The 25,798-nt window shown below is 42.7% G+C and overlaps 1 protein-coding gene across 1 annotated transcript in view; it reads right to left on the reverse strand.

Moving 5' to 3' along the window:
* The window catches only part of LOC145404092 (uncharacterized), a 32,641-nt gene that overhangs the window by 1,129 nt on the left and 5,714 nt on the right, over positions 1-25,798 (reverse strand). Inside the window, exons 2-6 of the mRNA XM_080275704.1 lie at positions 17,444-18,157; positions 5,233-5,415; positions 4,196-4,369; positions 2,983-3,090; positions 1,994-2,130 (exon numbers count right to left, since the gene is read on the reverse strand). Of these exons, the coding sequence (XP_080131830.1) occupies positions 1,994-2,130; positions 2,983-3,090; positions 4,196-4,369; positions 5,233-5,415; positions 17,444-18,157 (1,316 nt within the window). The remainder of the gene's footprint in view (positions 1-1,993; positions 2,131-2,982; positions 3,091-4,195; positions 4,370-5,232; positions 5,416-17,443; positions 18,158-25,798) is intronic.

The raw sequence follows: 25,798 nt of genomic DNA on the forward strand, positions 1-25,798 counted from the left end.
TAGTTCTTGCATAAGCAGACTTTTCTGAAACACATTTTTTGCCATTAAGGCTGTTCTTGTATATGTATACTTTTTGGGCACAAATTTTTGCCATTAAGACTTCATTTTATTAAATGCATGTTCACCAATATCACTTCTGAAAAGGAGGAAGAATAATACCCACAGACTTCATCATAAGTATCCTTTTCTGACATTTTTTAATAGTTATATCTCTGCTTAAAAAAAAGGGGGGCTAGGCCTGTGAATATCCTCTTCCTTTACTGCCCAGGTCTCACTGCCATAGTGAACACACACATCATACTGAATGTTAAAAGCAACAGCCATTCCCATATGATCCCCTAGGGAGTGTATGGGCCTGAGGTTAGGCTACCATGGTCCAGAACATTTAAGAGCAGAAGACTGACCTACCTCCCTTGCAGCATGCAGGTATGGCAGGACCACCACTTCAATGGTGTACTTAACCTCACTCAGAGAATATTACCAGTATAGCATACCAGTGTATGATGATTAAAATAAGACCCTTGGAATACCTGAGATTCTGTGACTTGTAGTGGACACAGAATTCATACCTAACATACAAAAGAATATTAACACTGGCTCCAGTGACTCACTATGAACTGAAAAATACTGTGCATTCTCATCCTGCCCTTGGGTGGGAAGGGAGGTTTGGATGATGATGATGATGATTAGATAGAACACTCCCAACTACTGTGATGCTAATGAGGTGGATGGATACAGTCATTCCAGGCAGGTACTACCATGAGCTCAAAGTCTGATAGTCCTTGTACAACACTGTCAATCGAAGTCTGGGCTGAGACTATTACTAATCCTTATCAGCTGGCCTAGAAGAAAGATGACTCCAAATGACCCCAATGCCCAAGCTAAGAGCTGGCAACAGTAAGGTATACAGCCATTTAAAAACTTGATCAAGTTATTCTTTGGTGGCACACAGGTAGTGTTAGATTTACCTGGCATCCAACACCACTGTTACCTGAGGAAAAGGAAAAAAGAAAAAATGCAACCAAAGCCAGCCCTTCAAAAATGTAAACATAGGTGGTGGCGACTATCATCCACTCACTTGATGTAGTGCTGCCTACTTCTTCCTTAGCCTTTATCATTCTTTTTCTGTGCCTATCGTCCTCTCTTCCTATTTCTCCCATCTCTCTTGTCACTTATTGCTTTTCTTTCCTTTACAGGTGGCTTTACATTGAGTGACAAGCCAAATGGTTTCCTGTAAGCCAAGAAACCATTTACAACGCTGGGTGGTAACCATATAACCAAATCATACGTGCTCCCTACGTGTCAGCAAGTGGGTTGGTGGAGGGTTAGTGCCCCTCCCCGTAAAACAAATAACTCAAAGTCAAATGGCCACCCCTTACGGGATTATGGCGTCTGGCAATAGATAGATAGATAGATAGAAATATAACTAGTAAGGAAGAGGTGGCAAGGGAGCCTCCTAGACCATAAAATATGAATATGGACCAAGAGAATATTAATGAGCGATACCTATATTTCAGGCCGCCTAGTGGTAGGTGGAGCACTGACCATTCACTCACTTGATGTAGTACTGCTCTCGGGTGCCTGCCCCTTCCTTTTTTTCTTCCTTCCTCGCATTCTTTCCAATTCCTTCTGCATATGGGTGACTTTACGCTCAATCTTCTGTCTTTCTTTCCTTCAATCTTTCCTCTCCCTTCTGTCTATGGGTGACTCTACATTAAGTGACAGTCAAATGGTTTCCTGTACACCAGGAAACCATTTACTATGTTGGGTGGTAACCATATAACCAAATTATGGAGCCTGGTGGTTTACTGGGTAATTAAGGCGCTCCAGTTGGACTGAGCCAGTGAAGGATTATATCCAATGGGTGGTTGGGGTTATTCCTCATGCAGTGTCACTCAGGGATGAGTTAGGCTGGTCACTATTATCTTAAATATAAGGACTGATTTGATGATGATGATGATGATGATAAAATGTTGGTAAGGCCATAGCATACCTGTTATCTTGTGATTGGTAATTGTGTGAGTGTGTGTCTGTAAGGACCTGGTGGAGCTGTGAGGTTGCCTTCACCCACTGCATCTTGTAGTGCTGCTTCCTCTTCTCAGTCTCTCTCAGCTGCTCACATAACTGATCCTGCAATCATAAAAGCATTGGCAGTAAACTAAACCCTTGTTATATGTTGCCTTTTCTGAAGTTCTTTTTTGTTCTGTTTATTCAATTTCATAATGCTTCCAAGAGTTAATGATTCTCACTCACCCATTACATATATATACACAGTATGTATATATATATATATATATATATATATATATATATATATATATATATATAAACTATTTATTCATATATCCATCTATAATTAAAATTTAAGTGAAGTATTTGGACTGAAAGTTTACAACACCACTTTCAATCACAGCATTATCACTCTCCATTTCATTCAGAACATTACCTATAATATTATTCTTGAAATCTCTGCATATCATGACTCACCTCCCTGAACTGGCTGTTAAAGCATAATATTTCTGTTGCTACTGTAACCCCAGGTTCTTCTGATGTGAACTTGATGACCACAGTTGAAATGGCACATTAAACAGCTTTGCTTTGCATAAAACTATTTTGCAACAGCTTACCATCTCACTTTCGATGTTTGTTACCCTTCTGTTGGAGTCTCTCAGAGCAAACAAGATATGGTTTCAATGTAAAACTGGTTCAGTCAAGAAAAAGAGTATCTACCCAATGTTTGGTGGCAAATCTTGCAAAACTCAAACATCAGACACACACATTAGCTTAAAGAAAACAAAACATGTGAGAATATTCATGAGCAATATCCAAGCCGACAGTGAAAAGACGGTAAGATGGTAAATTTACAGTTTTACTACCTATAAATTATTGTCAGACAATATTTTGCAGATACTTTATTTCCTGACTGTAAAACAGTGAATATAAGAAAAAGTCTAGGACAGTAAAAAAAAGTATGAAACTTACTCTCTCCCTCTTGAGCGCCTCTATCTCCTCGTCCTTCACCTGAGCACCAAGCTTACTGGCGCTGGCAGCTCGGCTGGCCGCTACATTGGCTGCCTCAAGCTCACGAATCTGCATTGTGAAAAAACACCAAAAACTTGAGCCCAGCCACAAAGTAAAAAATGATCAGAAAAGTAACAGCCAATCCCATGTTAAGCCCTTTCAGGCACAGGGGTTCAAGGCTAGGCAATCGCAGTCCAGAATATTTAACTCTTCAAATCAGGGTGACATCCATTCAAATTTATCCTTGCTGTTGCCAAATGATTCTATCAAATTTAGAAAAGGCCTCTAGTAATGAAAGGGTTTATTAATGACTCTAGCCCCCAAATTAAAGTTTCTCTCCTAAACCGAACATCATTAGGAGGTCGCTAGAATAAACTAAAACATAAACAATGCCATCTGCCTCATTGTGTTAAGTGTACTGTATAGTTGTGGATCAGTTTCTGGTCACCCTCTGCCCATATTCCTGGCTGAACAGAGTGTTGCCAAGGCTTAACACTGCACAAAACCTATCTGTTGGTAGTTCAAAGCTTTGCCACAATACTCAAATAAGTGTCATTGTGATCTATTCCTCACACAGTCTAGCACTGCTTCAAAATACCATTTAACACTGGACAACAGGTCTTCATTTGTAGTGGATCCACGGTTATGACTTCCCTCAAGCCAGTGGCAGGGGTCAGAGGTGGGCAGGAACTATAACACATTCTCCACGTGGCATGGGAGGCTTTGTAGCACCTCTTCCTTAGTGATTCATTTTGCATAGTACACCTTAACATTCTCTTCTATACTATTTATTTCATTTTAATCTCAACAAAGTTTGCATCAATAACAACAGAGGATACTGGTAGTGCACAATGAATCACTAAGGAAGAAGTGTTACAAAATCTCCAAAATCCTTGTACTAAATGATCAAAAAAACCTCATTCACCTCACTGAGATAAAATCCATGAGAATAAAGCAAGTCAGTCACTCCAACCTGAATATTCTACCCACTAAACCACCAGGCACCACATATTATACCAAATATGAACAACAAAACACAACCAAATTCCAAATCATCTCGAATTTACAACAGAAACCTCTTTCTTTCAACATGCCAAAAACATATACAGTGTAAACAAATTTAAACATGTTAATAATGATGCCCAAACATTCAGTATTGCCTCCACAAGCACACCTGGCGTTGTAAGTCTCGCCGATGCTGTCGCTCATGTAACACCTGCTGCTTGAGTCTGCCTATCTCCATTGCCTCCCGCTCCCGCTGACCTCTCTGCGGGGTGGTGCGAAGCTGCCGTTTCTGAGCCTTCAAGTCCGCCTTTAGTTGAGCCACATTCTCCTCTTGCACTCTTACCTGTTGTAGAATGAAGACTTTGAAAATATGTTAACAAAACTCAATCTGGCAGATGCATGTGAAGCCAATCAATTCCATATTCTTCTCCTGCACTCGTACCTACCGTAAAATGTGGCAATTGAAATAAATTAATTAAACATGAGCTGACATACTGATATCATACTTCAATACGTTTCCTTTCATATAAAAATGGGTAAACATACCTAAGAGAGATGCTGGTAAACTTTTATTTAGTTTATTTTATTGCTTATTTTATCCATTCATCATCCAATCCTATGTTGCCCCATGACAAGCATAGAAGCCCGGGGCTAGGCAATTTGGTCCTGACATTTAAGATGAGAGTGACCAGCCTCATTCATCCCTGAGTGGCATTACATAAGTAATAACCCCAACCACCCTTTGGATATAAGAAACTTTCACCAGCTCAATCCACTTGGAGCGCCTTAATTACCCACTAAACCACCAGGTGCCATTATTTGGTTATATGGTTACCACCCAGCATACTAAATGGTTTCCTGGTGTACAGGAAACCATCAGGCTTGTCACTCAGTGTAGAGTCACTCATAGGCAGAAGAAAGTGGAAAGAATGAAGGACAGAAGGACAAAAGAGGGAGTGTAAAGTTACCCATAGGCAGAAGGATGAGGAATGAATGAAGTAAAGAAAGACAGAAGAGGAAGGAAGGAATGGAGGGAGGACAGGAAAGGGCAGACACCCGAGAGCAGCACTATATCGAGTGAGTGGATGGTGTGCGCCTTGCTTATTATATTTATTTATTTATTGTTCACCTTAGGATGGGCAGGAAACAATGCCATTGTTAAAGGGTCAAGTAAAACAACTTTAAATAAAGACCAACTGTACTGACCTTCTCTTCCCTGAGTGCAACAGAGCGTTCCATAGCATCAATGTTGGCAAGGGTATCAGTGAGGCGGCGGTGGAGGGTCTGACATTGGTCCAGTCGCTGGTGGAGATGCATCTCAGCACGGCTCACCCTCGCCTCCCACTCTTCTGACAGATGACGCTGCAGCTCAGCCTCTCGAGCACTCCACTGCAAAACTTTATTATATAAGCAACCCGTGGTGGAGAGGGATGGCTTCAAATGGTGGCACTGATATAACTGAGTGGCTCTGTTGCACGGTTACACAGTCATCCCTCAATTCCCTCCCTATTCCCTCCAAAAGTAGGCTGGTGGACTACAAAAAAAAAATCTCCAGCCTGTAGTCTGCTGGGTTCACATTCAGATAAGCTTGGAGCTAGAACAACATCATGAGCAAGCACAAAACTTCTGGTGCATTTTTCACAATGGAATATCCAATACTGTAACTTACATACAATACTGCAATCACTAAACTTAAGTCAAAGATTTTCTAAACCTTTTCATCATTAAAGATTTCAATCAATCAATCCAATGATGCCATACTTCCTCTTAAGGAACCCCCATACAGAGGCTGGTCACAGTACAACTGATGCCTTCTATCAACAGGATGCTAAACAAAACTTAAAGACCAGTTACTGTAATTACTTCCCTACACCTGATGGAAACTCCAGGGAGAAAAATATATGTGTAAATGGATTTGCAACAGTTCATCCATCCATTCATCATCCAAAGCTACGTTGCCCCATGAGGAGCGTAGAAGCCCGGGGCTAGGCAGTTGGTCCTGACATTTAAGATACATACACAAACACAATACTTATGCTGCATATTTCACAAAGGAATATCTACTCCCTCTATCTACTGCCCAATGCCTTAATCCCGTGACAGGTGGCCACAAACAGATTGCCTTCATGTCACCCTGTCCCCCGCCGTTTCACTACCCCGCTCCCAGCTCACAAACCCCTCTCTCATATACCTCTCCACTCCATCTCATCATCTCATCCTTGGCCTCCCCCTCCCTCTCCCCTCCTCCACCTCAATTTCACATACACTCTCCCCATCAGCCTCTCAATCTCCATCCCCTTCACACGGCCAAACCACCTCAATGCACTTCTCCCAACGCTTCTTATCACATCCACATCCACACCACAACGCTCTTTCACTTCCTCATTTGTCAGTCTGTCTCTCCATGTGACTCCACATGCTCCTCTCAAATAACTTATTTCCATTGCTCTCACTCTTGACTTGTGTCCCTCCAACAAGGTCCAAGCTTCACTTCCATACGTTACAGTTGTTATCACAATACTGTCATGCAGTAATTTTTTCACTTCCCTGCTCACCTCCCTGTTTCTTATCACTGCTCTCAAAGAACCAGCAACCTTTCTTCCTTGTTGTACCCTTTGAAGAACTTCACCCTCCAAACTTCCATCCTTACTCATCACACTACCCAAGCAGCCTACTGTACTTAAATGCACTCACATTTTCCATTTCCTCCTCATCCGACCTAACTGTACATTCACTGACTTCGTTTCTCTCGAAGACCACAACTTTTCCCTACATTCACCTTTAGATTCTGTTTCTTACACACTCTCCCAAATGCATTCACCAAGCCTTGCAGCTCCTCTTCGTTTTCAGTATCGTCTGCAAACAACAGTACTGGGAGTTTCCACACACCATCCTCTCTCATTATCGGCGCTCCAACATCCACTGCCCTACCTTGTACTGTATCTCTTTTACTATATAATCCCAAATATACAGACTGAACAACCATGGAAACAAGACACATCCCTGTTTCAATTCAATCTTCAAACAAAAAAATTCACTCAGTCCACTGTCCACATGCAATGCAACCTTAGCACCCTCATACATACTTTTCATGGCATTCAGCAACTTCCCATTTACTCCATATATTCTTAATACTTTCCACAATCCGTGCCTATCCACAATGTCATATGCTTTCTCCAAATATCTAGTCTATGCACCTATTTACAGCCAGATGCCTTAATCCCACAAGGGGTGGCCACAAATGAATTGTTTCCTTGTCACCTTGTACTCTGCTATAAGGGTGCCCTCTCACACTTACACCACATCCCTCCATCTCAACCTCAGTTTCCCTCTTCTCCTTCATCTCACTCACATATGTTCTCCCGGTCAATTATCTCATCCTCCATTTTCTTCACATGGCCAAACAATCTCGGGGTGCTCTTCCCAATGCTTTCCAGTATATTCATATCAACTCCAAAATGCTCCTCTCGAATAACTTATTTATATTACTCTCATTACTACCTTGTGTCCTTCTGACAAAGTTGAAGCTTTACTTCCTTATGTTAAAGTGGGGATCACAATATGGTCATTAACTCCTAAAGACCACATTTTTCTGAAGCTATGCTCTCCCCCAGCCAAAATTTGGGGTCAAGATTTCAACTTTTATCAAGGTAAAATTTTTTCTTACAGATCTGAAGAGGTTGAATTTACACATCTGAAAATGCCAATCTCTGTCTCCTAGGCCTAATGGTTACTGCAATACCGCCCATCATAGATTATACAAGTCCCCTCTCATGGTAAGAGAGAAAGAAAACAGGAAAACTGACAGAAACCTAACTTTCATTAAAGAATGTTAACAAAATCAATAAAATCAATATAAATAAAATAAAGTTTCTAATAATGAAACTAGATGTTGCAGTCAGCATGAGTAGAGAAAAAAAAAAAAAAAAAAAAAAAAAAAATCCAAACAAAAAATTCAGCAAAAAACTAATTATTGCTAAAGAATCTTACCAAAATCAATGTAAAATATGTTTCCATTAATGAAACTAGGTGCAAAGTCAGCATAAAAAAAAAAAAAAAAAAAAAAAAAAAAGGGGGGGGTGGGGGGGGGGAGACAGTATGGACACAGGCTGATCATGGCAGGGAAATTACCACATCATAACCAGGACAAAAGATAAGGAGGGAGGAAGGTGGAGGTCAAGTGGGGGGTCTCTGGTGGAGGTGAGGGGAATGATACACACCCCCAGTGTGGGAGAGGTGGTGCGAGGAAACACACACAAGCGATTATAGCAGGGAAATTGCTGCGTCATTTGATAGGAAGGGGGAATGGAGGGAGGTGGAGGACCTCAGAGAGGGGGTGAGCAGGAATGAGACACCCCCCCCCAAATGCCACAGATGTGGTATTGGTGAGTAGTTTGGGTGGGAGGGGGACAGAGCAGGCTGTATCCAATCAGCCACAGGGAGGTGAAGTTGCTTGGGGGGGGGGGACCCCCACAGACCTGGTGAGGAGGTGGGATCTTCCTTCCCACCACCTTATCCTTTAGTTCTGATTAGGTGGAAGCCACTTACGCCATAGAAAGAGCTGGCCTAGTACTCGGCAGTTTTTGACAGACCTAAGATCGTCAGTCATGGGACTCTACGTGGCAAACTTGCAAACTGACAATCGTCAGTCATAGTACTTTAGGAGCTAAGTGACTTTTTAACTTCCATGATCACATCCCTATTCCTTATCACTGATCTCAGTAAAGCTGCTACCTTTCATCTCTAATATATTCTTTCATGCACTTCATCCTCTAAACCTATGTCCCGGTCATCACACTACTGTACTGTACTTTGCATATTGCTTTCACTACAATCTAGACTAAAACTTTCTGAACTTTTTGACAGCTAAGGAATTACTTCCCATACAAAGAAGTTGTATGTGGCTTTCATGGATTTGAAGAAAGCATATGACAGGGTGGATAGACAAGGATTGTGGAGAGTATTAAGAATATATGGAGTAGATGGGAAGTTGTTGAATGCTGTGAAGAGTATGTATGATGGTGCTAAGGCTGCAGTGCGTGTGGATGGTGAACTAAGTGAATTTTTCTCTTTGAAGGTTGGGTTGAAACAGGGATGTGTCATGTCTCCATGGTTGTTCAATCTGAACATGGATGGGGTAATAAAAGAGGTACAAGGTAGGGTAGTGGATGTTGGAGTGGCCCTGGTGAGAGAGGATAGTGTTTGGAAACTCCCTGTACTGCTGTTTGCAGATGATACTGTGTTGTTGAGTGAAGACGAAGGAGAGCTGCAAGACTTGGTGGATGAGTTTGGGAGAGTGTGTAAGAAACGGAATTTAAAGGTGAATGTGGGGAAGAGTAAAGTAATGGTCTTTGAGAGAGGTGAAGTCAGTGAATGTACAGCTTGGTTGGATGGTGAGGAATTGGAAAATGTGAGTACGTTTAAGTACTTGGGTAGTGTGATGAGTAAGGATGGAGGTTTGGAGGGTGAAGTGCTTGAAAGGGTACAGCAGGGAAGAAAGGTTGCTGGTTCCTTGAAAGCAGTGATAAGAAACATGGAAGTGAGCATGGAAGTGAAAAAGTTACATCCCTCAACTCTAATGTATGGAAGTGAAGCTTGGACGTTATTGGAAGGACACAAGTCATGAGTGAGAGCAGTGGAAATGAGTTATTTAAGAGGAGCCTGTGGAGTCACATGGAGAGAGAGGCTGACGAATGAGGATATAAAAGAGCATTGTGGTGTGGATGTGGATGTGATAGGAAGCGTTATAAGGAACACACTGAGGTGGATTGGCCATGTGGAGAGGATGGAGGGTGAGAGACTGATGAAGACAGTGTATGTGAGTGAGGTGGAGGGGGGAGAGGAAGGGGGAGACCGAGGATAAGATGGAGGGATGGGGTGGAGAGGTATATGAGAGAGGGGGATGCGAATTGGGAGCAGGGCAGTGAAATGGCGGGGGACAGGGCGACGTGGAGGCAATTTGTTTGTGGCCACCCCAAACGGGATTGAGGCGTCTGGCAATAGATAGATGGATAGACATACTTTACATCATCATCTGAAGCTAAGGGAGGGTGTAAAAAAATGTAAACCACAGGGCACACCTACACCTGCAGACAAAAACTTTACATCTGAGACTGTGGATTCAGTCAGCATCAGTAAGTATTCACTTCCATCAGGGAAGTACCAACAGAAAAATCTACATTGTGAGTGAAAATCTACCGCATAGCAATTTATCGTCTAGCAAGGTCGACATAACATGGGTCAATGGGGATAAAGTGGGAGGGGGCTATGGCAACATAACCTAAAGTCTACAATTACCCTTTTAGGTTTGCCTTGGTGTCCTCAGTAGTACCACGCATTCCACTATGGGTAACATCTTGCCAGACATGATTTCCAAGACACAAATTTCAGTATTTCACGCACAAAAAGTTATCCCTTGACTTAATATCACACTGAACTATTTGTTATGCACTTACACTGTTATCTGGTGATAGCAATGTGTTTCAAAGACTTTTCATGCACAAAATGGAACAAAAGGCAGACAACCACAGTGAATGTATGCACTGGGCAGCTATCTTGGCGCAAACAACTGACTGGGAGGCACCATGTAATGTATGCATGGAAAACACAATTTCCAAGTCAACATGTTTTAATTTCACAGAAAAAAAAAGTTATCACTTCACTTAACCAGCCGTGTCCCGGCAGATTTTTCACCACTGACCCCCCCCAATCCCGGCAGATTATCGTTTTTTTTTTTTTTTTTTTTTTTTTTTTTTTTTGTTGCTAAAACCTCCGCTTTTTATGAGAAACATCGAAAATTCAGAGAGAAAGTGCTCAGTTGTGTTTAGAAATATGGTAGAAGAGTACCTTTACCTTGTTACTGTGTTCTCTCAGGCTATGCTCGAGAGAAAACGTTTTCTATGGGAGGGGTAGCTATTCCAAACCATTCATAACTGGTCAGATATTTATTTATTTGGTAAGAATTTATATGTAGTACAAGAGTATATTGGTTTTCAGACAATAATATAGGTGATATAAGCGTTGTTCACTTACCAAAAACAACAACATATGTCACCTTCTTTTACGACGTTACCGCCTGATCACTTCTGCTTGTTTCTTCCTCTGGCTTATATCTTCCTTTGTCCTTCACCTCAAGAATCACTTTCGCCTTGAATTTCGTCATTGGTGAGACCGTGGTGTGACATTTCTTTACTGGCCAGGTCACTGCTAACAGGTGAGTTGCCAAGAAAATGACGTGCAGGGGGGAGGGGGTCAGGTGGGGCCAGGCATTATCCCTGCCTGGCGTTGGGTAGAGGAAGGTCTCCCACGTATGTCTACCAAAAATCACACGTGAAACTTGAAAAATGTGCAAATGACAGACCTCGCAATTGCACAATGAATGCATACGCTGTCGGGTGTCATCGTGACAAAATGTGGTGACGTATCCATACGTTGTCGGGGCGCCTCAGGTTAATAATGTACACCTTATGCATTTACACTGTTATCCGATGATAGTAATGGTGTTTCAATGACCTTTCACCTACAAAATGGAATGAAAGGCAGATGATCAGGCAAATGTAAACACTGGGCAGCCTATTAGCTCAAACAGCTGGCTTGGAGGCATCACTGTACATTAGTGAATTCATAACCATTTTGTCATCGTTATTCTGGAAATGAGTAACTTTTTGTTCATCATTACAGCGATTTATCACATACCAAAGACACATAGCAAGACCTGACTGTACAGTAGACTTTTTCGTATCCACCATAAAGCTGCCAAGGGGATGCCATTAGTTCATGTACTGATGGATCGTGATGTTATACCCTCCCCAACCACCAAAAGGGTGGTCTAACCTCCTATAAAACCCACAAAACTCTACAACTGCACTGAATAACTGTTCAAACATAGAAAAATATCTTTGAATACTGTAATAAACATGATAAAATGTCATTGTACTGGTGAATGAACTGGGCCGCCCAGCAGGACAGAAGCTACCCAGCCTAACATCACAGTGCCACCGAACATGTCATACATAAAAAACACACATGTCGTACATTAACATATTTCACTAAAGTCCTGACATAAGAGATGATGTTACACAGATGTATGCAGAAGACAATGGAAGTGTATTGGGTAGTTGTGTACACACGAGGATGCGAGAAGCACCAGCCTGGCAGCACTTGTTTACAGCAACGGGCAAAAGTTTACTGACAATTTTAAAAGCACTAGGCACTGTCTTCAATATTTCTTATTCCTCCCCAAACAACAAAATATCCTGCATTGCTATACTATCTTTGTGGTAGGTGGGGCACTCACCATCCACTCACTCAATGTAGTGCTGCTCTCGGGTGTCTGCCCTGTCCTTCCATCTTCTTCTATCTTTCTTTCCTTCATTCTTTCCTCGTCCTTCTGCCTACGGGTGACTTTACACTCCCTCTTCTGTCTTTCGTTCCTTCATTCTTTCCTCTTTCTTCTGCCTATGGGTGACTCTACACTGAGTGACAAGCCAAATGGTTTCCTGTACACCAGGAAACTATTTACTACGCTGGGTGGTAACCATACAACCAAATTTTGGCGCCTGGTGGTTTAGTAGGTAATTATTGTGCTCCAATCGGATTGAGCCGGTGGAGGTTTATATCCAAGGGGTGGTTGGGGTTTATTGCTCACGTAATGCCACTCAGGGATGAGTGAGGTTGGTCACTCTCATCTTAAATGTCAGGACCAACTGCCTAGCCCCGGGCTCCTAAGCTCCTCATGGGGCAACGTAGGATTGGATGATGGATGGATGGACTTATACTATCTTGTATAATTTACACTCCTATGGCAAAAACAGTTTATGTAACACCAGCCACTGACCCCGAGTCATGGCAATGAAATATTGCTCATGGCTGTACACATTCATAAAGCCCTGGTGGTGCTCAGCTAAGTAAACAGTGCCACATGTTGATGTTTTTCCCAGTAACAAAACTTTTATGCTATTGTCATGATGATGTATATACACACATCATCACTGCTTTGCTGATGGTACAGTAGAATATATACATATTTATTTCTTCAGTAACAAGGAAATATTAAAAATCACATTGGGGACGCTCACCATCCATTCACTCGATGTAATGCTGCCCTTTGTTGTATGCCCTTTTCTCTCCCTTCTTTCCATCCGTCCTCTTCTGTCTTTCTTTCCTTCATTTGTTCTTCTTCCTTCTGACTCGGGTGACTCTACGCTGAGTGATATGCTAAATGGTTTCCTATACACCAGGAAACCATTTACTATGCAGGGTGTTAACCACATAACCAGATTATGGCACCTGGTGGTTTAGTGGGCAATTAGGCGCTCCAATCGGATTGAGCCTGTGCAGGTTTATATCCAATGGGAGATTGGGGTTTATTGCTCACGTAATGCCACTGAGGGACGAATGAGGTTGGTCACTCTCATCTTTAATGTCAGGACCAACTTGCCTAGCCCCTGGCTCCTACACTCCTCATGGGGCAACATTGGATTAGATGAATGAATGAATGCACATAATTTTAAATCTATGATTAACAGCATTTAATAATGTACTCATACCCATTTGACACCCACAGGCACAGGGAGGCAGGGTACCACGGCTAACAGAAAGACTGGCAGACCTAACCACGGATGAAGAGAGACAAAGAAGCATGTAAGACAAAATTAAACACATGATGTTAAGAGGAATAAACTCACCAGAGATTAGCCGGAGAATTAAGTTTCGTTATAAAACTGTCCATTATGTGGTAAAATCGCTACAGTGATAATTAATGTTATATCCTTTTTCGCAATAACAATAAAAAATTGCTGCTTTTGCTAGAACAATACATGTGATGGCTACTGCCGAGAATCTCATGGGGAAGCGGTGATGTGCAAGACGACAGTCAGTTGTGTTTACATTTACTGTGATCGTCTGCCTTTCATTCCATTTTATGTATGAATGGCCAATGAAACACCACTGCTACTGCCAAGTAACAGTGCAAGTGCTTAACAAATATTCAAGTGTGGGATATTAAATGAAGAGATACCCTTTTTTGTGCAAAATACTGAAATTTGTGATTGTAAATCATGTCAACCATATGTACACAGTCCCCCCCCACCAGTCAGCTGACAGAGGCAAAATGGTCCCCCAGGTTCATATTTGCTATGACTGTCTGCTTTTCATTCCAGTCTGTGCATTAACCCATTGACTGCGGCTGTATCATACATGATATCTGAGTCCGAATGGCTCTCACTGCGGCTGTATCATATGTGATTTCCTGCATTCAAAAATTCCGCCGTCAGAAATGGCATGAAATAAATCAGCTAACAATTCATGGGACCCTATAGAATATTGCCATACACAGATTATGCATTTTTACGAGGTGCAGAGCTCAGCTAAGTTACCTACAAAATGCCGAAGGTAAAGGTATGAAATCTTCTCCATGCCCCCGCTAGCAGTAGCCCAAGCAAATATTGGATGAAATCTCTGGATGAGTGTAGTAATGATAGTGATACGTTGTTCGATGATGACAATGATGGTTCAGATGCTGACTTACACCTTATCTGATTGCAAGATTGACACTGACAACACAGTGCAACCATGGCACATCGTTCACCTGGCACCACCGCACAGGGAATATTTATTAGTTCACGGACCTATATCAGAGGGTTTTTTTTTTTTTTTTTTTTGCTATATTATGTTGTATACCACTGAACTCGGGATTTTTTTTCTCTATCTTTTGACAATGTTATTTTTTTTTCTAATATTTTTTTCTAAATACTTGAAAACTGCCACACAAAGGAGGTACATGTAAACAAACACTGACGCAGTGAATGGGTTAAAGGCCAGTGAAACACACTGCTACTGCCAAAAAATAGTGCAAGTGCTTAACAAATAGTGCAGAGAATCACATGTGAAGTGATAACTTTTTGTGAATAAAATACTGAAACTTGTGAGTTGGAAATCATGTCTGGCAAGCATGCTGCCCGTAGTGAAAAGCATGATGTAACTGAAGGGCATCAAGGGTAAGTCTAAAATGGTATATATATATACTTCCATCATCTTCTGTCTTCCTTTCCTTCATTCTTTCCTTGTCTTTCTGCTTACAGGTATCTTTACACTCCCTCTTATGTCTTTCTTTCCTTCATTCTTTCCTCTTCCTTCTGTCTGTGGGTGACTCTACACTGAGTGACAAGCCAAATGGTTTCCTGTACACCAGGCAAACATTTACTACGCTGGGTGGTAACCATATAACCAAAGTTTGGCGCCTGGTGGTTTAGTGGGTAATTATTGCGCTCCAATCGGATTGAGCTGGTGGTGGTTTATTGGGTAATTATTGCGCTCCAATTGGATTGAGCCGGTGAAGGTTTATATCCAAGGGATGGTTGGGGTTGATTGCTCATGTAATGCCACTCAGGGATGAGTGAGGCTGGTCACTCTCATTTTAAATGTCAGGACCAACTGCCTAGCCCTGGGCTCCTATGCTCCTCATGGGGCAATGTAGGAGTGGATGATGGATGGATGGATGGATATCGTTTTCGTTTTTAAAGGCTCCAACATGCTTGCATGTGTCGGCCTTGGTCACCTAATGGCGGCTCTCCATGCTGCACGATCCATTGCAGCCTCCCTGTTCAGTCCCTTAACCCTAAGGTCACACTTAATGACCTCGTCCCATGTCTTTCTCGGTCTACCCCTCATAACCCCACCCCCAATATTAACACTTCTCACCTTCCTCACCCAACTATCACCCCCCATCCTCTCCACATGTCCAAACCACCTCAATCTACCTCTCCTCATCACAACACCAATACACTCCAGTCCCATCCTACCTCTCAACTCTTCCATTGTAAACCCAGCCCCTCCAGGCCTTGGACGCAGGGACGCACTGCACATCCACCTAATCATTGTCATTTCTGTACGTCTGAGCCGGCGAATGTCTTCCTCCTTCACTGCCCAGGTCTCACTGCCATACAGCATTACACTCCTAACACACGCTGCATACAAAGACCCCTTAGCACGTAGGGAGAGCCCCCTCAATGTCAGGAGAGGCAAGAGCTCCCTGAACTTCTTCCAACCACTTCTCACCTAGCCACAGAGCTAGCTCCAGCCCCACCTCCAGCACACAACATGTCTCCTAAATAACAAAACTCTTCCACACACTCAAGAGATTCACCAGCAAGTTCAATTCTTTCACGTCTGACGATCTCCACCTGCTCACCCCGGCACGCCGTACACATAAAATCAGCATTATCTCGCAGTCTACCTCTGATACTACTACATCTCTTATGCACCCATTTATCACACACACCGCACAAGATGGAATTACTTCCCACGCCCTTGTGGCAAACTGCACATGGCCACTCTCCCTCGTCTTTGACAGTACTGCCACCAACCCTAGATATGATCACTTTTGTTTTATCTGCATTTACCCTTAAACCCTTTTGCCCCATACCATCTCTCCACTTCCTAAACCTTTCCTCTGCCTTTCCTCTGTGTATATATATATATATATATATATATATATATATATATACACATGTATTTTTTTTTAACACGGTTTCATGGTTAAGGGCACCCTCCCTTACCCCACTGAACCCATATTATATTGACCTCACTATTTGATAAATCATCTTTGTGTGAGAGGGTTTTACTTGATGCAATTCTACCATATAGCAACCCCTGACTGTCAATAAAACATGTGTGGTTAGTGGAGTAAATCCTGTGTGGTTTGTGGTGTATATCCCTTGTGCTCCAGTGGCATAAGAGATGATATTGCACTACACCACCTCCTCTGCCCAACTCAGGTTCCATCCTTTGCCCAGTTTTCTGCTAATCTCTCGTTTCATTTCATGGGATAGGACATTCATTGGTGTGCTTGGAAGGTGGAGGTGCCATGTCAACATAAGTCAGGAGGTCGGCACAATATGAAGAGGGCCAGAGATGATGAAACACACAACAAATTCCACTGTACACACAGCTGCCATGCAGCGGTACGGAAGTGGAGGGAGTACACAGAGCTGCGGCCTTGGGGAGGAGGGGGGGATCTATTCTGAGATGATATACACAAATAAATATGAGCATGAAATGTACCGAGGAGAAGGGATATATATAATATTCAATTTGAGAAGACAACTAAATAAAGGGACATACAGGTAACAAACTAGAAAGAAAACTGCCCATTTGGCAACTTCAAAATCAATGTTTTGGTGACCAGACTTACATCAGTGTTTGGATGGCACAACTCCCACTGAATGGCATGAATTTCTAATTTTGGGCTTCCCACAGATTTTTTTTTAATTCGACTCCATTTGCTGTGACAGAAAATGATGCATGCTGGATGATGCAACAACTGATACTTGAGAGTTTACTACTACAGCACTATCACACCTTATCTAATGGCCTAAACGAACTTAATTAATTTTTGCAGGGCCTGTTGGTGATTTACCTGCTGCCAGAAGGCTTGCTGCTGCCCTTCCTTCCAAGTTTCCACCTCCATGGCAGCTTCATACATCAAACTCTTTCTCTTATGCCTCCATGAGGTGGTTGCCTCGGACAACTTTCGGCCAGCCCGAACCACACTGCTTTTGTAGCCCGACATATCTTTGTAGCCACGACCACTCCCAGGACTATCCATCCACTCATCCTCTGAGTCTGAAGTGGAGGAGTTAGATGGGGAAGAGGCTGGGTCAAGTGAGATGACAGAGGCAGAAGGGACCATGGAATCTCTAAAGGCTGGGGCTGGGTAGGATGGGGGCTCCTCTTTGGGTGTGATTGAGAGTGTGACAGTGACTCCTAACATAGGCTGCTTTTCTGGGCGCCAGGCCAATGGATCTCTTATAACTGGGACCAGTGGATGCTGTCCTTCCACCACCATTGGACCATCACCTCGCAGTACATCTTGGCCAAATTGCTCCAGATTAATGCTGGCTGTAGCTAGGACCACATCACCCAGCATAAGGTGGATGGGCAGCTGTGGGTGCTGGGTAAAATACTGGCTGACGTTGGCTGCCGTAGCCACAACCTTGCCACCAGCACGCTCCGCCAGGAAGTCTGGGTTGGTGAGGTCCTTGATTGGGTCCGTGTAAACCACGTGGCCAAGCAGGGAGTAGCAGAACTTTACACCAGCACCATCATTTATGTTTATTTCACCTGGCACAACCTGCAACACAAAACCATATTAATATAACACAACAAAAGACAAATATCCAATATCTGAATCTTACAGCCAGTATAGTAAGACCCTTGCTATTTGCTGCCTAGCTTGTGTTCCTTTTCACTGTTAAGTCCTAGCAATTATAGAAATCCCTACATTTAAAAGTTTCACTAATGCCAATGCAGCTAATTTACAAGTTCCCCTAATTTACTGCACAAAAATTCACAAATTTACAGAAAAAATTATGACTCACTAGAATACAACCATTCCTAACATATAACAAGGACAACTTGTAGTCTTTACTTGACTTTCTTATCAAATTTTGTAAAATGTTACATCTTGAAATAATTAATACTGTGTTATTATTTACATCGGAGCTCATGGGATCCAGCTACACTGTTTGAGTGTTTTTTTTTTGAGGAGTATGTCTCAGGAAATCATTGGTGTCGGTTGTGTAGCTCAGTGTTCCTAACAGTATAACACCCAAACACACTATGGTGGCTACAGTATCAGAAGTAGAGAGAATCACTGATGAGGAGGAGGAATCAGACACCCGAAACCCAACACAAGCACCATCATACTGTTTTGCTAGCAAGCTTGGCTTCATTGGCCAAGGAAAAAACAACCTGCAATAAATTGAAGTCAAGTAGCTGAGTGGAGTTCTTTTTGGCTCAGTGGTTATGTGGTAGGTGGGGGCGCTCACCACCCACTCACTCGCTGTATTGCTGCTCTCGGGTGTCTGCCCTTTCCTCTCTTCCATCCTTCTTTCCTTCCATCCTCTTCTGTCTTTCTATCCTTCATTCTTTCCTTGTCCTTCTGCCTACAGGTGACTTTACACTCCCTCTTCTGTCTTTCTTTCCTTCATTCTTTTCTTTTCCTTCTGCCTGTGGGTGACTCTACACTGAGTGACAAGCCAAATGGTTTCCTGTACACCAGGAAACAGCTTACTACGCTGGGTGGTAACCATATAACCAAATTTTGGCACCTGGTCGTTTAGTGGGTAATTATTGCACTCCAGTCAGATTAAGCCAGTGAGGGTTTATATCCAAGGGGTGGTTGGAGTTGATTGCTCATGTAATGCCACTCAGGGATGAGTGAGGCTGGTCACTTTCATCTTAAATGTCGAGACCAACTGCCTAGCCCCGGGCTCCTACACTCCTCCTGGGGCAATGTAGGATTGGATGATGGATGGATGGTTATGTGGTGGACTGAGATCCCAACAGACCCAGGTTTAATTCTCACCCATATCCCTAACCGATCAGCGATGAAGGCGGCGAGTAAACTAATGAGCTAGGAGCAACACTGAGATTGTGTGGGTCACGAAGAAGAGTGGCTGTGGCTGTGACGGGGTAACCGGCCTAACACCAGTGCCACCATGTCACCCAAAAATGCCACCCAACTTATGGGGACAGGCACACATCAAGATGATGCCTTTCTTGTTATGAATGATATTTTGGGATACCTCTCAGCCAAGAGGAATAAATTGCCAAAGTGGGACCTAATAAATATGGCCAGTGAATTCTATAACAATGAAGAAGTTATTGGCACCAGGGCCATTTACGACCACACATGCTCGAGTCTAAAATTAGAAAAATGAACAGCAAGATCAAGAAGGATAATGTGACTACGATCTTGGATCTGATGTACCAGGTAAAGAGTGATGTCAATTGTCTCTTGGTGTGGCAAGACATCAATCAATACAGTACAGTAATAAACCGACCCAATGTCTAGGTTGTGTCAACACCACAGCACTGTATGACCAGTTCACATCATTAAAATGGGAAATAAAAACTATAAAGCTGCAATGCTCATCACAGAAGGAAAAGCTTGAATCCTTCATGCAAAAGTCTATGTGAAATTACGATAAAAAATGAAGCACAAGGGGAGAAACTTACAATGATAACACATACCCTAAGTGGTGTGCAAGTGAAAGTTAGAGAAGTTGAGGTAAAACTAAAGGACTTAAGATCACACACTGAACAGAGATCACTGCTTGACAGCATCAGTTCAAGATCTGTGTACTGAAATAATACACTTTGCCAGGACTGGGCAGCAATGTTAGTGACTGGCATGGATGCATCTGAAAACACCAAATGTGCTGTGTTCCTGCCGTGCATGGAGGCTGAGGAGAGAATGGAACATACAGTCTCACTGCATGGCAGGGAGGTGGGAGAGGGTGCCGGCTGTGCTGTGCCAATGGGTGACACAGAGGAAAACACCACCCACACCACCACCACAGCACACACTCAAGGTCAGGCCACCACACCACAACAAGTGCTGAAGGAAGACACTATTAACACAGCCTCAATAGGAGGGGAAGTAAGTCACAGAGCTGAAGGAGACACAGAGGCACCAACCGTCAAGCCAAAAGGGGGTACAGATCTGCAAGAAGAGGTCAGCAGTGAAGGGCCAGTACCACCAGTACCATCAACATACACTTATGCTATAGCTGCCAAACACCAACCAACAAAAGTAACCACTTGTCCCAATAACAAACCAACCACTACTCCTGCTTCATCATCACCCACCAATGACGTGAGAAAGGAGGTAGATAAGGATGGCTTTGAGCTACAAAAGAGAAGACATAACAAGCTTAAGCCCCACCAAGACACACGTGACAACCGTGGACAGCTGTCAGGCAGGCGGCAGGGGCGCCATTACACGCCTAGTACGGCCCACAGAATGCCATGTGATGGTCAAATACCTGCCCCATAACCTCCCCAAGGAGATGACAGCCTATGTCAAGACACCAGGGTGCAGGTGAATGAGCTCTGACAAAGGACAACATCTGCATTTGTCATCACAACACACTGGTGGCACAGGAATACACTGCTGTGCTTGGATAGTTGAGAGGAGCATGTGTATGTTAAACCTTTCTATCCTCCTAAACCATCAGGCGAGGGCAGCGCAGGGGCCACCGCTGCCTCTGCACAACAGTAAGTGGACATAATAATGGAGACTAGGCTGAAAATTGCCTCCTACAACTGTCAAGGTTTGAAAAGCAGTGAGCTACACATTACAGGTTTATGTGACCAGGCTCATTTAGTTTTCCTACAGGAAACCTGGTTATACAGGGTGACCCGGAAAAACCTCCCATATTTCAATGGTAAATGAAAAAAAATTGTTAAAGATTATCAAATTATTATTTGCACATATGAAACTTCATTCAATACAGTTTTTATTCATCATGTTTTAAAGATGACATCCTCCAAATGGTGGCCATCATTGTCTATACACACTTGGAGGCGATTTCTGAAGGCTGCCATGGCTCGACAGGTCATGTCGGGTGGAAGAGCAGCTATCTCCTGCTGAACAGCAACCTTAAGGGCTTCAAGAGTTTGGGGTCAACGAGTATATACTTGTGACTTAAGGTAGTCCCAATGAAAAAAATCACAAGGGGCGAGGTCAGGGGAACAGACTGACCACCCAACATCACCACATAATGAGATCACCCGATCTGGAAACATTTCCCTCAGCACTTGCAATGATCTTTGAGCTGTGTGTGCCGTAGCACAACCATCATTTTGTATGGATGGAAGTGAAGATCTTTGTGTAAGATTCTCCTTGCAGTTTCTCAGTGTATCCCTACAGCTAAAGCATGATTCCGCGCAGAACTTCTTGGAGACTGCACAACAGATCGCTTCAATGCTTCAATATTCTCAGGCGTACGAGTGCTCCTAGGTCGACCAGGTGATTTTCTTTTTAAAGCTGAGCCTGTTGCCCTGAAATTCTCAACCCACTGCAAGACAGTTTTCCAATCTGGAACGTTTTGGTTCCATGGATTACTGAAACGTCTTCAAACGGCCCTCTGCATGACGATCACGGAACGGTTGTTTGTGAAGAACGCTTCGACAGCAAACGCACGGTATGCTCCCGACCACACCATGTTGGTGGCTGAGGACGGTTGGGATTGGGTTACCAATAGACCCTAGCCCCGCCCCTCCCGCCTCACTATTGCCAGTGCTACAGCCTTTAGAAATGTAGGAGTTTTTGGGGGGTCACCCTGTATCATGATGATGTGAGTATAAGTAATAAGATACATAAAGACTACTTTAAGTCTCTTTTTCTGTGTCTACCATGGATGAGACACGTGAATTTATGAGAGGTAGACCATATAGAGGGCTGTCCTTGCCCTGGCATAAAAGCCTAATTCAATACATAAATATTATTGATACACAAGACTCACGTGTGATGAGAATCAACTACAGGGATGATAATTGTTGCCCACCTTTACCAAGGCTGAGTGATAATGTTTTTGCCTGACTAAGTTTGTCTTCCAGTGTGTGTGTGTGTGTGTGTGTGTGTGTGTGTGTGTGTGTGTGTGTGTGTGTGTGTGTGTGTGTGTGTGTGTGTGTGTGTGTGTGTGTGTGTGTGTGTGTGTGTGTGTTTTCCCATTAAATCTCCTGAACAGCTTGAGCTATTAACGTGAAACCTTCACGGTATCAAAATATGGTCAAAATCTTGAACAAGTTCAAAAATAAGCAGTCGGGGCTGAGGTCAAGGTCACAAAAATGGCTGCCAAAGGTCAACTAGATTTTATTGCCTGCCTTTAGCACCACTGTATATCATGAACAGCTTGAGGTATCACCATGAAACCTTCAGGGTATCAAGATATGGCCAAAATCTCATTGGAAACATGTAAGATGGCATGAATGAGTGAAACTGTGCCAGCAGAGAGGAAAATGGTTGTGATTGTACCCCTGTACAAAAATAAAGGTGAGCGAAGTGAGTGCAAGAATTATGGTGACACGTTTATTAAGTGTGGTAGGGAATGTGATGTATATGGAAGAATTATTACAGAGAAAGTAAGAGAGATATCAATAGTCCTGGTGAGTGATGAACAGGGTGGCTTTAGGAATGGCAGAGGATGTATGCATCAAATATCAGCAGTAAGACAGATAGCAGAGAAGGCTTGTGAGAAGGACTATAAGGTGTCTATGGAATTCATGGATCTGGAAAAAGCATACGACAAAGTAGACAGAGATGGATTGTGGAAGGTTTTGCGCATGTATGGTGTAGATGGTAAGCTGCTAGGCGCCCTCAAGAGTTTTTATGATGGTTATGAAGCATGTGTAAGGGTAAATGGGCATTTAAGTGACAGGTTCACGATCGGTGGGGGCATGTGACAAGGTTGTGTGATGTCCCCATGGTTGTTAATATACAGTATATATGGATGGGGTAATGAGAGAAATAAAAACATGAGTAAAGGAGAGGGAGATGGCACTGGTAATGAGTGGTGATGGATGGAATATCTCAAATTTGTTGTATGCTGATGATGCAGTATCACTTGCAAATACCGGACAAGAACTTGGTAGACTACTGCAGAGTTTTGCTGATGTCTGTGAGCATCATGCCTTGAGAGTAAATGTAGAAAAGAGTAAAGTGGTGGTTACTGAAAGAGAAGGTGACTCCCAGTGTGATGTTACAGTGAATGGAGAGAGACTAGAATTGGTGAGAAAGTTCAATTACCTGGGTACAGTGATAGAAAAGAGAGGAAAATGCACAAAAGAAGTGGAAAGTAAAGTGACACAAGGAAGGAAAGTAACTGGTGCAATGAAGGCCTTGATATGAAACAGAGGCTTGAGTGTTGTAGCAGCACGAAGCTTACATGAAGGTGTGTTAGTGCCAACTTTAACTGTGAGACTATGGTGTGGCATGAAAATGAAAAGTCAAGAGTGATAGCCGTGGAGATGGGACTGCTGAGGAATGTACGTGGAGTACAGGGAAGGGATAGGATACAAAATAATGTGATTCGGGAGAGATGCGGAGTGAGGATGTCTGTGGACACCAGAGTCGAAGAGAGTATACTGAGATGGTATGGTCGCGTGGAGAGAATGGATAACAATAGAGTGGTGAAAAAGGTATATCTGAGTGAATTTGAAGAAGGGAGGAGGCGAGGTAGGCCAAGGAGAAGGTGGAGGGATATGGTGGATGAGTGTGTGAGGAAGAGATCTGGAAGTCAGTGAGGCCAGGGGACTGACACGAGATTGAGCTGGCTGGATGAATACTGAGAGGAGAAGTGCATGATCAGGAATTTGGCACCCTTTTTTAACATGACAGCATCTGGATTGACTCTATCGGATACATTTATGTGAAGCTACAAAATGTGTTGAATGTTTTTGGCGTATCAGATAGAGTCAGGATTCCAGGGGCTTGAATGATATGTGAATGGAAGCATGGCCCATTGGAGTGAGCACACTTGGGCTGTCTGGACACTGCTACTCCTCACCCTGTCCTAGGGTGGAAAAGGAGGTCCGGATGATGATGATGATGATGACGATGATATACTAAATTACAGTATTTTTTTCACCATATTTTGCACACTTTTTTCTGGAAAAAAAGCTTCAAAAATCACACTGCACATTATACCATGAAGGTCACGTTCGGATTAGGCCTATAGATTGCGTTAACTAGTACCCACACTCTCCTGTTCACCAGAGTGACCCCCAGAATACTCAAGTATAACTATATATATGATGTGATGATGAATAAAATAATAGTCTATTTTTCCCCTTTCATATTATTTGATGATACACGTATAGATTTTGGTGTTGAATTTTTACTGAATAAAATATAATTTTAGGATATTTTTTTTTGCGCCTTTTGGTGGTAAAAATTATTTTGCAATTAAGAAAGTACGATAATATACGTGATGTATGAAAGAACATAATCACCCACCCTGCCAGATGCAGTCTGAGCTTGTTGACAGCGGTAAACAGTAGCGTCAGCTGACAAACCAAAACAAACCTATAGGCTTCTCTAGCCTTGGACCATGGCTGAGTTTTATAGTTTTATTTTTCATCACAGACTACAATAAAAATAATGTTAGCCTAAGCAACTGGTGTAGACTAGCCATGATTAGTATATACTAGGCCATGTTTGTTGGGGAAGAAGGTATCAGCTCAGACTCCAAGTGGGTCCTAAGCTCCACGATTTTGTTCTAAACCTTGGTAATTTTTTTTTCTTTACATCACCCGCCAAATCAAGGGTGCGCATTGTATGGTGTAAAATACAGTACATCGAAATACAGTATCACAATTTCTTTAGCTTTTTTATATGGATATTAGTAGTAGGTGGGGGCACTCACCATCCACTCATTTGATATAGAGTTGCTCATGGATGGCTACTCTTTCCTTTCTTCCTTGCTTCTTTCCTCTTATGTTCTTCTTTCCTTCTTTCTTTCCTCTTCCTTCTGTCTATAGTAGGCCTACAATAGGCAGGGTAGGGTGGTATTTCAATCCCCATCACTATTCCTGGGTATTACATCTAGAGGTACAGTATTGTAAATCGGGGTCTGCCTGTACGTACAGCGCAGTAATGAAGAAGCATAAGCAGGATCTAAATGTAATGTTTTCCTATCAATTAAAGGATTGTTTCACTGCAGAAATGAGCTTAAATCAAGTTGCTAAATGTGGTTCATCTCCTCGCCTCATGAGTTACTCTACACTTACTGGCCACATCTACAACCATCTTTCTTATTAGATACAGTAAATAACTTTATGTAGACTACAAATAGAAGAGTGAATGTAAATATTACAACTAAATAATGAATATAAAAACTAATGGGCATCGGCAGTTCACACTTATTTTGACAGCGAGTGTACACTACGTACACAAACCCACACAGCCACCATACACACCACCAGT

This window comes from Coenobita brevimanus, chromosome 62 (assembly GCF_032717465.1).
Source record: "Coenobita brevimanus isolate Jiangsu-jjx chromosome 62, ASM3271746v2, whole genome shotgun sequence".
Lineage (NCBI taxonomy): Eukaryota > Metazoa > Arthropoda > Malacostraca > Decapoda > Coenobitidae > Coenobita > Coenobita brevimanus.